Below are 15,339 nucleotides of genomic sequence, written 5' to 3'. Positions count from 1 at the left end.
ATAAGCTTGTCTGACGAAGCCTTCTTTTGGATGGAAACCGTCGGTCCCCTTTTCCTCTTTTTTCTTTTCGGTTTTTTGGGGGCCCATTTTTGTCGTTCTCTCTTCTTTTTATACTCTTTTTGTTTGCTACACCGAATCTGGGTCAGCAAATCCGAATTTGTTTTTTATTTTCCCCAACTCAAGACTGGTATGGGCTTGTCAAAACCAAAAAATGGCATATGGGTTTATCATCCGTTGTGGCGAAATTTGGCTCGTCTCCTATGTTAACAACAGGTCTCAAATGTCGCTGAACCCAAACATCGATTGAGAAGAAGATCGACCAGTGATTTATTTATCTGATTCATGTTTAGGTTTCCCCGTCAAAAACATGAACCTCCTCTCATTAACTGATTGAAGGTTTGCAACAATTTATTAGGGACAGTAACAGACCTGGAAGAAACAAAATCAGAACACCTGCCAAAAATGTGTCAGATTCCAGCCACCAGCTTTCGCAACTAAGGTTAATAATCGTAAGCCTTCAGCTACATCACCCGGCATCAATCGACTACTCTTCACTTAGCACAAACCGTCACACCCCCCACCCCCCACCCTGAAAAAAACACTTTGAGGCTTTTCATACATTTCAAAGACTAGTTCTCACAATTAAAGAAGATAATTCTAAGCCTTCCACAAAGTCAAATAGCGCCCGTTCTAAAGGCTTTCTAATGAATTTGATAAGACAATGCTTGTCCCATCAAATGGTATCAGAACCCCAGGGGGCTCCATATGACAATTTAGATGGGGCAGAAGAAGCAGCAATTTCTCTAGGCAGGTACTACCAATTCTGCTGAAAATGTGAATGCAACAAGGTCAGTCAAGAGCGCTGGTGGTGCAGCAGCAGCTGCAGCAGTGGAGAGAGTATGGTGGCGGCCTGGCAGGTCCATTTCTAAATACATGAGAAGTATAGGTTATTCTCAGTTATATATATGAAAAAGTGAAATCAATGAATTAGCTGCATTCATTTGAAGATGAATGGGAGATGACTCAGCATCTACATGTATTCTTTACATTCAATTTGTAATGTTATATGGTTGTTATTCAGGAAAATAAAAAGCAAGCACAATTTTTGAACAAAAAGAATGCTCAGTATCAGAGATAAATCTAGAATTAAATTAAGGAAAGAATTAAAGCACATTTTTCACTGTTTATGGCCACAAAAAACCAACTCATTTGAAATCCTGATTCCGCAGTTGAGCATCTCATCAACCCATGTTAACAATAATTGTTTTTCTTCCTTAAAAGACGTAATATTCACTTTATCCATGTCAATGTTTTTGTAACATCATGCCAAGCAACAAACCCCCAATAGAAACTTCAACAACATTGTCAGTTCCCAAATGATTAATGACACAACAATTCCTCTTCCTCCTCTGTGCTCATATGTTTAGCCTCCTTAAATTGGACCCTAGATGTTGATAGAATCACAAATCATCCACAACTACATGGTGCAGGATAAAATGGCAAGAATATTTGGACATAGGAATCCTCATCGAGCAAGCTACTCGATAAAGATGAAATTGTTGACTCCAGCCCCAGGAACGAAAAAATGCCATCACTAAGTATGACACAGACCATTGCACTCCCACGATTGTATAAGCTAGACTTTTCATGCCGTGCTTAACTAGGCAATTAAGATGGAAATGTCCACTGACTCAATATGACTTTTGCATATCCAACACTAATCAAAAACAACCTATATGCACTTCCTCAAGTTATCAAAAGTCAGGATAGCATCAAGTGCGGCAGACCAGAAATAAAGATAATTCTGGAGGAGCATAAGATCTCACACAATTTCCAAGGAAAGCCAAGTCTGCACTTATCAAAAAATGCCTGATAGAAGTGATCATGAGGCAGGCCGTAAATGGATAATAAGAGTCATATTTCTAGTCATAACAATTCATTTAAAATGAGGAAGAGACCAATAAGCACAGGCCCAGGACTATCTCCCTATCATCCTCCCTCAACCCTCAGGTTCTTAAGCTTATCTAACAAAAGATGCATTGCACCACACACCATCATTCTTAGCTCAACTTGCAAAAGACTCATTTTAATCAACCACAACGATCAACCCTCACCCCATTGGAGGGAAAGTTTTTGGGAGCTCCTAGAAGCATAACCATAGTCCAAAAAAGATTCTGCTGGACATCAAGGCTGTAACAGTGTATGGTAAATTCTGTAAATGATCTAGATGGTCTTGGTTCAACTGTTGGTTGATTTCAAAGATGATATGGATTCAGCAAGCAAGCAATCACTAGAGAACCAAATTGTGACATTCAATATGATGATCGGTTTACACCATAAATGCACATCAGCAAGACCATGAATTCACCACCTAAGGCACATGAGAGGATTCGGCTGGGATTGAGTTTGTAAGTTGACTCTTTATATTTTGTTCTTTATGGTAGATATTAGATTGTAGGGCTTCACAATATCCAGTGATTTTTCCCTGGTTAAGGGCTTTTCACATAAAAACGGGCATGGATATATTTTAGCAGTTTTTCTTCATGTTGGTTTGACAGTGTTCACATAGACCAATACCCATCACTTACTCATTTCGAGACAAATACATAAATTCTAAAAAGAAAACATCAAGCAAAACAAACAAGATTTAAGGAGAGTGGAATTTAGCTGGATATGATATAAAAAGATGTCCACTATGTTTCATAGGATGTGCTTATGCATGGTAAATTTGAACAATTGATATATTATATTGCACCATTACATTAGATGTCTAATTGATAAAAAAATTCTCCAAGAGTACTTCTGATTCTACCAGTAATCTATTACTTTTGATTATACAAGTTATACGCACAGATGTACCCCTAATTGTTCTGCAATTTAAAACACGTGATGTACCAAGTTCTCAATCCACTTCCACATACCAAAATACTCCTTTTTTCAGATAATACCAGGCAACCTACCAACTCAAACACCATGATCAAATGTTGTGCCAAGAATCACAAAAATTAGAATGACAAACAACTTGATAAATGCGGCGGAACAAGTCACCAATAACACTCATTTAAAGAACGACAACTGAAAGGAAATGCAACAACTTAATTGCCACAAATTGAAAAAACAGTATGAGCTACCATTCTCATGCCAACAAACCAATTTAGGACGCTTGAAGTCAAAGCAATATTGAAGATAAAATGTATTTTACTTAGATGCTAAATATTTCAGCCTATTGCCATGTATGTCTAGTTACTAGACCTATTGGACGTATATCATAATGAGAGTAGCATGTTGTGTGACCAGACATAGACCATATCAAATCATCAAGCAGTTCATTTTTACTACCTGATTAGGTGATAGATGCTAGAAAATGCAGCCCCACGTGCTAATAGGATCACAAGTTCAATGACCATATCAGATAAAAAGGAAATTATGAGATACAACAAAACTTTCCATTTACAAAGCAATTTCTGCATTTCTTTTTCTTTTTATAAGTTCCATTCTCTATAGAAAGATGCTCTTGAAAATATTCATGTCGTCAAACCCACAAACAAGTAACCACTGACCTTGCCTGAGCCATCTCCCTCAGTTACATTTAGTCACCAAATAAATCATCATCATTGTCATCATCAGCATTGCTGAAGTTATTTCCAGCTTTTCCATTAAATGCCAAAACATCCTCATTCACTTCAGCATCCTTGCTTGGAGAAGCTTGCCTACCACCTGAATTGACAGAAGAATATGCCCAGGAAGAACCGACTTTGCCAGAAAATGATTCCCCATAAAGATCATCATAAATCCCACTCCTTGGAGGATTTTTAACCTTGTTCAAGACTTCTTGCAACTTATTAGTCACACCTTTTGGAGAAACATTCATTTCCTTTACAGAGGACTGCTCCTTCCCTTTTGGTACTACTGTGATTTGAACAAGGGATTCATATTTCCCAACAAGACTTCCCTCTTTGACACCCATCGGGCCGGGCTCTGTTTCTACATCTGCACCATCCGAAACCCCAACAACCTCAACAAGCTCGCCCCCAACTTGATCCCTGAATGCCACTCTTGTTTTCTTAATTCTCTTAGCAGCTCTCTCTATATGCCGACTGTTATCCCTTCCACCCAAAGATGGGATTCCTTGCTCACAGGATGCAGACCTTTTTGTTGATTTGGTCAGACCATAACGATTAAGAAATGTGTTATAAGCCAAAACGGCTTCCTCATCAGATGGATCTGGAGATGGCGGTAGATCAATTTCATTTGGCAGTGGAGCTGGAGGAAAAAGAGCTGCATTGTTCTTTCTCAAAATGTAAGTTCTAGTGGAGGCAGCAAACCGTAAGGACTGCCCTGCCTCAAGCTCAACGGGGGAATCTTTTGTTAACCGTTCATTTGCAACAAATGTACCGTGTGCAGATCCCAAATCAATGACATATATGCTGTAAGAGAAATACAATGAAGTTTGTGAGCATAGATGTTTTAGCAAGGACATCAAACTCCAAAAATGAAATATAACACACATCACATATCTACTTGGTTTACATCTTTCTAGGTGGGGGAAAAATATGGTAATGCATGCAGAAGGCAGTGAAGTAGCTCCAAAGCCCAATTAAAATTGCCTCTGCTAGTATTTTCTTTTTGATAAGTAAAGATGATATCATACCGAAAAAAGAATTCCTTACAGAGGTGAACCCTGTACAAAAGAGACTAAGGGAACCAGAAGTTCAAGTTATCCACAATCAAGAGCTATAAGATCATCAATAACTGCACCAGGGAGGACGTGCAAACGAGATTCCATCCTAACCAAGAGAAAAATGGAAGAAACAATGTAACCTTTAAACAAAAGTGGAACTCTTTCTCATTTATAAATAATTAAAAAAAAAAGTGGAACTCTCTATACCCTTAAAAGTCCTATTTCTTTCACACCATATACACCACAATTTAGAAAATGGAAGTGATGCCCAAACTATATGCTGGCTAGCCAAAGGGCAATTCAACTGCCAAACATGCAAAATTCTGAAATTGAGGCTGGCATAAACCATTGTACACCTAAAATCATATCAACATAGCTGCAGACCTCTCTAGTGACTAAACAATACAGAAGAAGATGCTCCATGGACTTGTCACTTTTTTCACATGAAGCACCAATATGACTGCCTGCCTTCCCTTTCTTCAATTGCCAGAAAGATAGCATCCAAGATAACTATCCAAATGGAGAAGGCAACTCTGGGAGGAACAAACACACTGTTAATAACTTAACAAGAAAATTAATTATTCCTTTGTCATAGATGTTAGTGTTGCGCCCTAGAGTCATAGAGGAGTCTATGTAAAACACTTTTATTTATGCAATTCCAATTCTAATATGGCATTCTTTGTCATTAAGCCTCTTTGATACATATTTGTGTGCTTGTTTGATAAAGTCGCTAGAGCGAATGTAGTATAGAGGAAATCAAAAGTGTTTATGACGGTGAGTTTTCTATTTACAATGCAATGTTCTAAAATATCCCTAGTCGTAGTACTATCAAGATGGGACATTGATAGTGCAGAAAGACTAGTACACGTTATGTTTGTATTTGTTAAATAAGATAAGTAAGGGGGTATTAGTGTATTTATCTTTAAGTAAATGTATGTATATATATATGCTTATGTTATACTCTTGAGGAATACACAAACAGTTCCTTTGTATTTATCTAACATGGTATCAGAGCCCAAACCCTAACCTAACCCTAGCCGCCGCCGTCAACCGACGCCATCACCGCCGGTCGCTTCGCCCGCCGTCGTCATCACCGCGGGTCTCTTCGTCGGCCGCTGGTCCCTCACTGTCACGACTCTTCTTCTCCAAATCGTGGCTCCTCTTCTCCAGATCCAGTCCAGCCGCGCCCAGATCTCACCTTTTCTGTCGCCGGGCCTGCGCCCTCGCCGTCGCCGCGCCTGCGCCCACGCCCGAGCTCACCCTCCAGATCCGGCCGCGCCCGAGCTCGCCATCACTGTCGCCGCCTCTGTCCCGGTCATCTCTCCGTCGCCTTCGCCGCACCTGTCCAGATCCGGCCATCCTCAGGCGAACTCCGATGACAGCTTCAGCTTTTGTGCTCCAGATCTGCCCAAATCTGGTATTGCTCCAAATCGGTTCTTTCTTCTCCTTGATCGTGTAACCCAATCTGCTCCAAATCTGCCATTGCTCCAGATCTGTCTTCCCTCTCTTTGGTTGTGTAATCAAATCTGCTCCAGATCTGCTATTCTTTCTGCATCATGGATTCATCTCCAGCTCACTCTTCATCCACAAGCCGCTCCACCATGTCCACACCGGTGACCATTCCCCATTTTTCGAGCTCATCGGTTATTACAACGGAGAAATTGAGCGGACATAATTATCACGCTTGGTCATGTGCAGTTGAAATTTGGTTTCTTGGTCATAGCCTTGAGGATCATTTATCAAAGACTATTTCAACTGTTTCTGAGGGGGATCAACCTCTTTGGCGGAGAGTGGATGCCTAGTTATTGAGTTTATTGTGGCAGACCATTGAGTCGACCTTAATGCCGATATTTCGACCTCTTCGGGAGTGTAGTGCCCTATGAACTCGGGCTCGTGAGCTGTATACTAGTGACATCACTCGTATTTATGATGTAATTGGTGCCTTGTTCAATTTACGACAGACTGATTTGGATATGACCACATATTTGGGTAAGCTTCAAGCTTCTCTTACTGACTTTAACGAGTTGATGCCCTTTGATACCGATATCAAGAAACAACAGCACCAACGCGATCAAATGTTTATTATCCTCTGTCTTCATGGAGTTCGACCAGAGCTTGACTCAGTTAAGACACAAATTCTCAGCAGTGCCTCTCTTCCTCCTCTGACAGAAGTATTTGCCAGACTACTTAGAGCCTCCTCTATTACTGTTGATCGTGGCATGTCCATTGTTGGAGATCACTCCGCCCTAGTTACGACCCCGACTGGTCGTGGTGGTCGTCGGGGTGGTGGTCATGCACGACCCCAGTGCTCCTATTGTAATCGCCTTAGTCACACTAGAGAGACTTGTTATCGCCTACATGGACATCCACCTCATGCAACCAGTACTGCTAACATGGTTGTGGGCGTTTTAGAGGGTCAAGCATCTATCACACCCAGTGATTCCTCACCAGTGACTATCTCCGGGGGAGAGTATGCTCAGTTTCTTCAGTTTCGAGCAGCACAACAGGCTACTTCACCTGTCACATCATTTGCTGACACTGGTAACCCTACTGCCTACTTTACTAAGTCTTCATCTTCTCTTAGCCCATGGATCTTCGACTCCGGTGCCACCAATCACATGTCTGGTAATCGTTCTCTCCTATCTCATGTTCAAACTTCGCAATCTCTACCTCTTATTACATTGGCTGATGGCTCTCAAGCCTCAGTCACGGGTATTGGTACCGCATTACCTCTTCCTACTTTACCATTATCATTTGTTTTACATTTACCACAATGTACCTTTAATTTGCTCTCTGTCAGTCAACTCACTCGCAATCTTAATTGCTCTATAACTTTCTCGTCTGATTCTGTTCTTGTGCAGGATCGGGGGACTGGACGGACGATTGGCACGGGGCTTGAGTCTCACGGTCTCTACTATCTGTCTCTCCCTACTTCTTCAGCGGCGTGCATGACAACAACTTCCCCACTACAAGTCCATTGTCGGTTGGGGCACCCATCTCTTCCCAATCTCAAGAAGATGGTTCCCAGTCTCTCTAGTATTTCTTCCTTAGAGTGCAAGTCTTGTCAATTTGGGAAACACATTCGTAGTTCTTTCCCAAGTAGAGTTACTAAACGTGCTAGTTCTCCTTTTTCAGTAGTCCATTCAGATGTATGGGGTCCCAGTCGTGTCAGTTCACAAGACGGTTTTCGTTATTTTGTAACATTTATTGATGATTTCTCTCGGACTACATGGTTATATTTAATGAAAACACATTCAGAGTTATTTTCAGTCTTCACTACATTTTGTGCTGAAATTAGAACACAGTTCAATTTGCCTATCCGTGTTCTTCGTAGTGATAATGCTCTTGAATATTTGTCTCTCCCATTTAGATCTTATATGGCATCCAATGGGATTCTTCACCAGACTTCGTGTCCTAGAACCCCACAACAAAATGGGGTAGCTGAACGCAAGAATCGCCATTTAATTGAGACAGCCCACACGCTTCTTCTTCATATGCATGTTCCACTTCAATACTGGAGTGATGCTGTCTTAACTGCATGTTACTTAATTAACCACATGCCATCTTCTGTTCTTAATGACCAGATTCCTCATTCCATTCTTTTTCCTCGGGTTGACTTATATTCTCTTCCCCCTCGTATCTTTGAGAGCACGTGCTTTGTTCACCATCTTGCCCCAGGTCGTGATAAGTTATCTGCTCGTTCCGTCAAATGTGTTTTTCTGGGTTATTCTCGCCTTCAAAAGGGGTATCGTTGCTACTCTCCTCAATTAACTCGATATTTTGTTTCAGCGGATGTCAGTGTTCTAAAAGGCGTTAGGCGCTAGTCGGGCGGCAGACTGGCGCCTAGCGCCTAGGCGCCGCCTAGAGTTTTTTTATTTTTTATTAATATATTAACAAATATTAAAATAAATGATGTAACAACACTTGCTTGTAAATATTAAAATATTTGAAATATTAACAAAGGTAGCAACAAGGAGCAGCAAGGAGACGACTCGAATACGAGCAAATATTAAAGCTCGGTGTTGTAGCAGGAAGCAGCAACCTGCTGCTTGATGCTTGCTGCAGCAGCAAGCACGCAAGCTTGCGTTGCTGCTTGCTGCTATTGGTGGAGGTGGAGAAAGATGGATACATACCGAAGGAAGCGGCGGCGTGCGACGACAAAGCTAACAGGAATGGAAAGCGGCGACGGCAACTCTGCAACTGCAAGAGACGGTGGTGGCGTGCGAGCACGAGAGAGGCGACGGTGACGACAACTCTGCAATAGACAGTCGGTGGTGGTGCACGCGAGAGAGAAGGGGAAAAAACAATCGACCAGACTTCACGCGGCCATAATCGGCCAGGCGTTCAAGCAGCTAGGCGGCCGCCTTGGCCGCCTAGGCGCCGCCCGGTACCGATTAGCCAGGCCGGCGCCTAAGGTGGCCGATTAGGCCACAATCGGGGCGGCCAGAGGCCGCCTAGGCCGCGTTTTAGTTCACTGGCGAATGTTACCTTCTTTGAGTCATCTCCTTATTTCCCTTCTTCATCTGCGATCTCCGATTCTGTGTCTGTTGGGTTACCTTTACTTGTTCCTTATCTTGACCTCACATCACCTCCATCTCCAATGCCTTCACCATCTCCACCATCATTTGCCTCTCGCCTTGATCGCTCTGATCTTCAGGTCTATCAACGGCGTCCACATCTCGTAGCCCAACCAGCACCGACTGTTGTCGCTAGTCCGCGAGAGCCGTCTCCTGACTCATCCCCGGTGCCAACTCATTCTTCCTCCTCTGGTCCGTCACCTTCGACTTTTGATCTTGACTTGCCTATTGCTCTTCGTAAAGGTACTCGCCATCCTATCTCCCATTTTGTTAGCTATGATTATTTGTCCCCTGGATATTCTGCTTTTGTTTCTTCTTTATCTTCTGTTTCACCTCCTAAATCTGTTCCCAAAGCTCTTTCCCATCCAGGGTGGCAGGCTGCTATGGTCGAAGAAATGTCTGTTTTACATTCCACTGGGACTTGGGACTTAGTACCTCTTCCCAAGGGTAAGTCTACTATTGGTTGTCGCTGGGTTTACACTGTTAAAGTTGGCCCTGATGGCCAGATTGATCGTTTTAAGGCTCGCCTTGTTGCTAGAGGATACACTCAGGTTTATAGTCTTGATTATGGCGATACATTCTCTCATGTTGCTAAGATCTCCTCTGTTCGCCTTTTCTTATCCCTTGCTACTATGTTTCACTGGCCTCTTCATCAATTGGACATAAAAAATGCCTTTCTCCATGGCGATTTACAGGAGGAGGTGTATATGGAGCAACCTCCTGGCTTTGTTGCTCAGGGGGAGTCTGAACTGGTGTGTCGCCTTCAAAAATCTTTATACGGTTTAAAACAATCTCCTCGAGCTTGGTTTGGTCGATTTAGATCAGCTGTTCTTGAGTTTGGGTTAACTCGGAGTGAAGCTGATCATTCTGTTTTTCATCGTTCTCAGTCTGGCCGCCACATTCTTCTAGTGGTGTATGTTGATGATATAGTACTTACAGGGGATGATGATGTTGGTATCACTGAATTGAAGGCAAATCTTCACCAACAGTTTCAAACGAAGGATCTGGGTCCTTTGAGATATTTTTTGGGTATTGAGGTAGCTCGGTCAAAGCAAGGCATCTATATTTCTCAAAGGAAATATGCCTTGGATATGCTAGAAGAGACAGGATTGCTTGGATGTAAACCTACAGATACCCCTATGGATCCAAATATCAAGCTGTTACCGAGACAGAGGGAGCCTCTTTCTGATCATGGGCGCTACTGTCGATTAGTTGGGAAACTTAATTACCTCACTGTCACTCGTCCTGATATTTCATTTGCTGTGAGTATGGTAAGTCGGTTCTTGGATTCACCTTGTGACAGTCACTGGGATGTAGTGATCCGTATTCTTCGATATATTAAGGCTACCCCTGGTCGGGGTATATTGTATCAAAATCATGGACACAGTCAGATTGTGGGATATACAAATGCTGATTGGGCAGGATCACCTAATGACAGGAGATCCACATCTAGATACTGTGTTTTTGTGGGTGGAAACCTAGTCTCTTGGAAAAGTAAGAAGCAAACTGTTGTTGCCAGATCCAGTGCAGAGGCTGAATACAGGGCAATGGCCGTAACAACATGCAAGCTAGTGTGGTTGAAACAATTAATTGAGGAGTTAGGAGTTACGCAGGTTAAGCCTATGTAATTGGTTTGTGACAACCAGGCTGCAATGCATATTGCCTCTAACCCTGTGTTTCATGAGAGAACCAAACATATTGAAATTGATTGTCATTTTGTTAGAGAAAATGTGCTCTCTGGGGATGTAGTTACAACATATGTGGATTCCAATGATCAACTGGCTGATTTACTCACCAAGTCGCTTAGAGAGTCTCGTGTGAATTATATTTGTACCAAGCTGGGCATACTCAATATATATGCTCCAACTTGAGGGGAAGTGTTAAATAAGATAAGTAAGGGGGTATTAGTGTATTTATCTTTAAGTAAATGTATGTATATATATGCCTATGTTGTACTCTTGAGGAATACACAAACAGTTCCTTTGTATTTATCTAACAGTATTCATAAGTTAAAGTGTGGGGACACTTGGACAAACATTGGATGCTTGTTAGGGAACAAGTTCATTGGATGACCCTAAAAGAGAATTCCATATGGAGCATAGGTTGCATCTATATGGAACATCTCTCATAACGGTGGTGTAAGTGATCCTTTAAACTCGAGATCACCGTAATATCTTGTATGTGGATTGTTATACTTTGAAATAATGAAGGACATTGTAAGAAACTAAAAGTGCCTTAAAATTGGTCCTAAATCCCAAGCATTGAATTGGAATGTTTTGGATGAAGAAAAGCCCTCCAAAAAGCTTTGTTAGTGATCATTTTGATGTTTATGCATCAAAGGTATTCTTGACGGTGAAGCCTCACCATGGTAGAGTAACAGTGGGGCAGCAACACTAACTAGAATGACCAGAAAGTATTCATTATTAAACTTACAGGACAGTTGGCAGGAAATAAGAAACAACCATCAATCCTAAAGCGCAATTATGCATTCCCTGTAGTTTTGCCCACTATCTATTTCAGATATCCATGAATGTTGTCCATTTTTGGAAGTCAAGGCACCCACCAAATATTGCAATTTTACAGCATTATCCTTTAAAATGAGTCCAAAATCATCTAAATTGCAAGGAAGATGTGGATAGTCTGAGAAATTTATGCACCAAGAGTTGGTGTGCACATAATAAATGCATGTAATCTTGGAAAAATAAGTTTTCCATGGTCAAAAAGGTATATGAGAAGAAGGGAGCAATGCTTTTTGCCTCGTCATATACATATTAAACCATCAAACGCATAATCTAAGCAACCAACTCCACTTTGTTTTATTTTTCCCCTTTCATGGACAGATTTGGGATTCTCATCATAAAAATGTAATCATCATACTATTCAATCTCCTCACCAAGCAAAGATGTCAGTAAGAACTGAAATGATACATTTAAATGGATGTAGTTATGTAGTTAAATTACCCTTGAATCGTCTCCTTATGAAAGATATCAATCATGAGATAAGATATACTTGAAAACTAGAATGCCTCTTCCATTTAAAAGATAAAAGCAAAACAGAAACATCTTACAAACGTACAAGAAGAAGAATGAGATCAATCAAAGACAAACATGTAATAGAACGATAAACATGGATCATACCCCCCATTCTTGTGAGGAATGACAGCAGCATGCTGACGAGACACAGACTGATGATCAAGCACAAAATCGCATGTATGAAATTGTCTCCCAAAAATATGCCTCCTTTTATCCAAGTTAATTCGATCAATAACCTCACCATCCTTCAACACGTCAAGATAATAGACACCAGGTCGGGGCTCAATGGCCCAATCAGGAGGCTGCCAAGTCGATTGTCCCCCTCCAGCCTGGGTCACTTGTTGGGTTGGCACCATGGCTGCTGCCACATCTGCCACCACAGGCTTTTGAATAACATTGTATTGACTCTGAGGTTGTGTTTGCTGGTATGAGTTTTGAGACTGAGAAGACAGAGCAGATTGGTGGGTAACTGCGCTAGAAGCAGGCTGTGCAGTAGTTTTAGAAGTGGAATTCACGGTCACTGAAAATGGTTCCAAAGACTGCCCTTTCTTAAATCTATCCAGACCAGACCTCCCATACATTGTTCCCCTCTTATCCTCAAAAATAAGCTGCTACCCTTCAGAAATTCAACAGAGGTGCTGATACACTATAGACTGGCACTGTGATGCGACATGAAGTCCAGCAACCAATCAACCTGTAACCCTTCTCCCCACCAGCTGCAACCATTAGATATCATACAAATCCCAAGTCCAAGTAAAAAAAATATATATATATATATATATCAAGCGAAGATTTCCAAAATCTGTTGCGAGCAATAAAGCACTATTTAGTATTACCGCGAAGACTCAATCTTCACGTCAACGCACTTTTGATACTTACAGTTACACACGCGTATACATATGTGCACTAGTGACTGGAGAATACCAGGGCATAAGACAAATCAAATCGAACTTGTACCAATATTATGCTATCTGGTGCTGCGAAGAGTTGAAAAATGAAAGAACCCTAAGCCTAGAAGCTTCCAGGAAGAGAAACTATAACGGATCGATTCAGATAACGCGTGAGTTGAGAATCAATCGAAAACATTCAAGGGGTTAAATCGTTGTTGTTCAGATAGCTGCCTCAATTTCAAGAGATTCACGAGCTTGATTTTGGGGGATTGATTTTGGGAATCAATCAATTAACTTGGTTCTTGTTCTTAAAAGGCAATTAGCAAATCTTTTTGAGAAAATATTATTGTATATATTTTAGATATAGGTAATTTTTTTTATAAATTTATCATAATTGTATAATTCAAGAAAGTGTGTGATATATAAGAGGAGAGGACGACTCCTCGATTCTTTCTTGCAAATTTGTCAATGGAGACCCCTCCCCTTGCTATCTACCACACCACTTTTTAAAAACTAGTTTGAAATTTCAAAATTATCATATGACTTCAAATTAAAATTATATATTTTTAAAATATATTTATTAGGTATTAATATATATCGTATATAAATAAAATGTGTATCTTATATGTTATTTACATATAATAATACATTATCTATTATATATAATATATTATATATGAACATATATATTCTAAGTCTATTACGTATATTTTATAAATATATATATTATTATATGTAGTAATATATGAATACGAGATCAAAAAGAATAGGAAAATTCTATTTGTAATCAAATATTTTACTCTTCACAGTCACATTTAAAATAACTTTGAGAAAAATTAATTTTTACCTATCTTCTCTTATTATCGATTGCGCCATCCTTTTCTTCGTTCATCATTGTCGTCGACTTACTTCCTTAATAGCAATCACAAAAACTATCAGTCTTCAAAATATAAAAAGGAGAGGATATTGAAGACTATGACGACAACAAACAATAACCATGACTATTTCAAAGCCCATCATCGCACTCGTCAATAGTTGGGTTCCTTGTGGTCACCTATCATCACAAAATTTTCATTGATGACCACGTCGCTCCTATTGACGATTGCGACGAATGTGCTGCCCATCATCACACCCGAATCCCAAAATTCGAGGCTTTTGAAAACACCCCGAATCTATGACTTCGAGAAAATGTAATTCTCCAAACCCATAGATTCGGGAGAAACACAACATATATATGTATGTAATATGAAGTCATTCCCATAGAATATTGTTGCATTTGATTGGGTTTAACCATTTACAATCCCCACATGACAGACTTTTTTCATTTAGAATAATTTATATACAAAATCAAGTCTGTGTTATATATATATATATATTAGTGTATACTCGTACCTAAAGACATGGTATAAATAATATTAAGATTAAAATACAGTTATAATTTATACATATTATGTTGTAATAATTTTACTTGTATTAAACGCTCTATAAAACTCAAAATATATAAGATTTATAATGTTCACTAATATTGCAAATCAAGATATAAAAGCAAATAACAAAAAAATTATAAACGACAACAACATATCCAGTCTTTATTTTTAACATTTTACAATAAAAATAAAAAATTATTAAATATATATAATAAAGCATATTAGTAAATGCTCTACAATCTGAACAAATTAAATTGAAAATTAAATATCAAACAATACATACCAGCCGTCGTCGATTGCCATGGCAGCAACCATCAACATGGGGGCCCCGATTTGACGTTAGAGAACCTTGGGTTCCCAACTGTGAGTGGTCGAGAAATCTTGTGTTCCTAAATCTTGGGTTCTCCGACCATGCGTGGTCAATAACTCTTTGATTTTTATATTATTTTAATTTTTTAAAAATTAAAATATATAATTAATTTTTTTTTAATATTTACATTTTTAAATAACTCAATAGGATAAATTAACCAAATTCACATTTCTTTAAATATCAAATATTCAACATCTAAAGATAAAAATATTAAATTTTGAATTAAGTTTCATACTTTGAATAAAGTTTAATACTAAAAACAGCATTTGATCGTTAATGATTTAAAAAAATTATTTTTATTTCTTTTAGATCATCCATATCAAATTCCTATACATTAAAACTTACATGATATTTCAACACTT

The 15,339-nt window shown here is 39.6% G+C and overlaps 1 protein-coding gene across 4 annotated transcripts; it reads right to left on the bottom strand.

The window, feature by feature from the left end:
• Nucleotides 1–318: 318 nt before the first annotated feature.
• LOC127807296 (protein phosphatase 1 regulatory inhibitor subunit PPP1R8 homolog) lies at nt 319–13,579 on the bottom strand. 4 transcript variants are annotated; one of them, XM_052345013.1, is made up of 4 exons: nt 13,170–13,578; nt 12,396–12,984; nt 3,561–4,427; nt 319–925 (listed from the first exon to the last, which is right to left on the bottom strand). In XM_052345013.1, the coding sequence occupies exons 2-3, from the start codon at nt 12,869–12,871 to the stop codon at nt 3,590–3,592; spliced, it is 1,314 nt and encodes a 437-aa protein (XP_052200973.1). In that variant the 5' UTR covers nt 12,872–12,984; nt 13,170–13,578; the 3' UTR covers nt 319–925; nt 3,561–3,589. The 4 variants fall into 4 exon arrangements, with proteins under 4 accessions (XP_052200973.1, XP_052200972.1, XP_052200970.1 ...); XM_052345012.1 differs by having other exon boundaries at nt 12,396–13,006; nt 13,170–13,577; XM_052345010.1 differs by having other exon boundaries at nt 12,396–13,577.
• Between the last annotated feature and the right edge of the window lie 1,760 nt (nt 13,580–15,339).

Source organism: Diospyros lotus, chromosome 8 (genome assembly GCF_014633365.1).
Source record: "Diospyros lotus cultivar Yz01 chromosome 8, ASM1463336v1, whole genome shotgun sequence".
NCBI lineage: Eukaryota > Viridiplantae > Streptophyta > Magnoliopsida > Ericales > Ebenaceae > Diospyros > Diospyros lotus.
The sequence above is the reverse complement of the archived record's forward strand: the minus strand, read 5'-3'. Positions and strand labels throughout refer to the sequence as shown.

What these genes read in the sequence shown, in the direction of transcription:
- LOC127807296 (XM_052345011.1), bottom strand. Translation starts at nt 12,871, where the DNA reads ATGTATGGGAGGTCTGGTCTGGATAGATTTAAGAAAGGGCAGTCTTTG. An exon ending in ATTCCTCACAAGAATGGGGG is followed by an intron (nt 4,428 to 12,395) that starts GTATGATCCATG and finishes TTTCTCTTACAG; the next exon opens with CATATATGTCATTGATTTGG.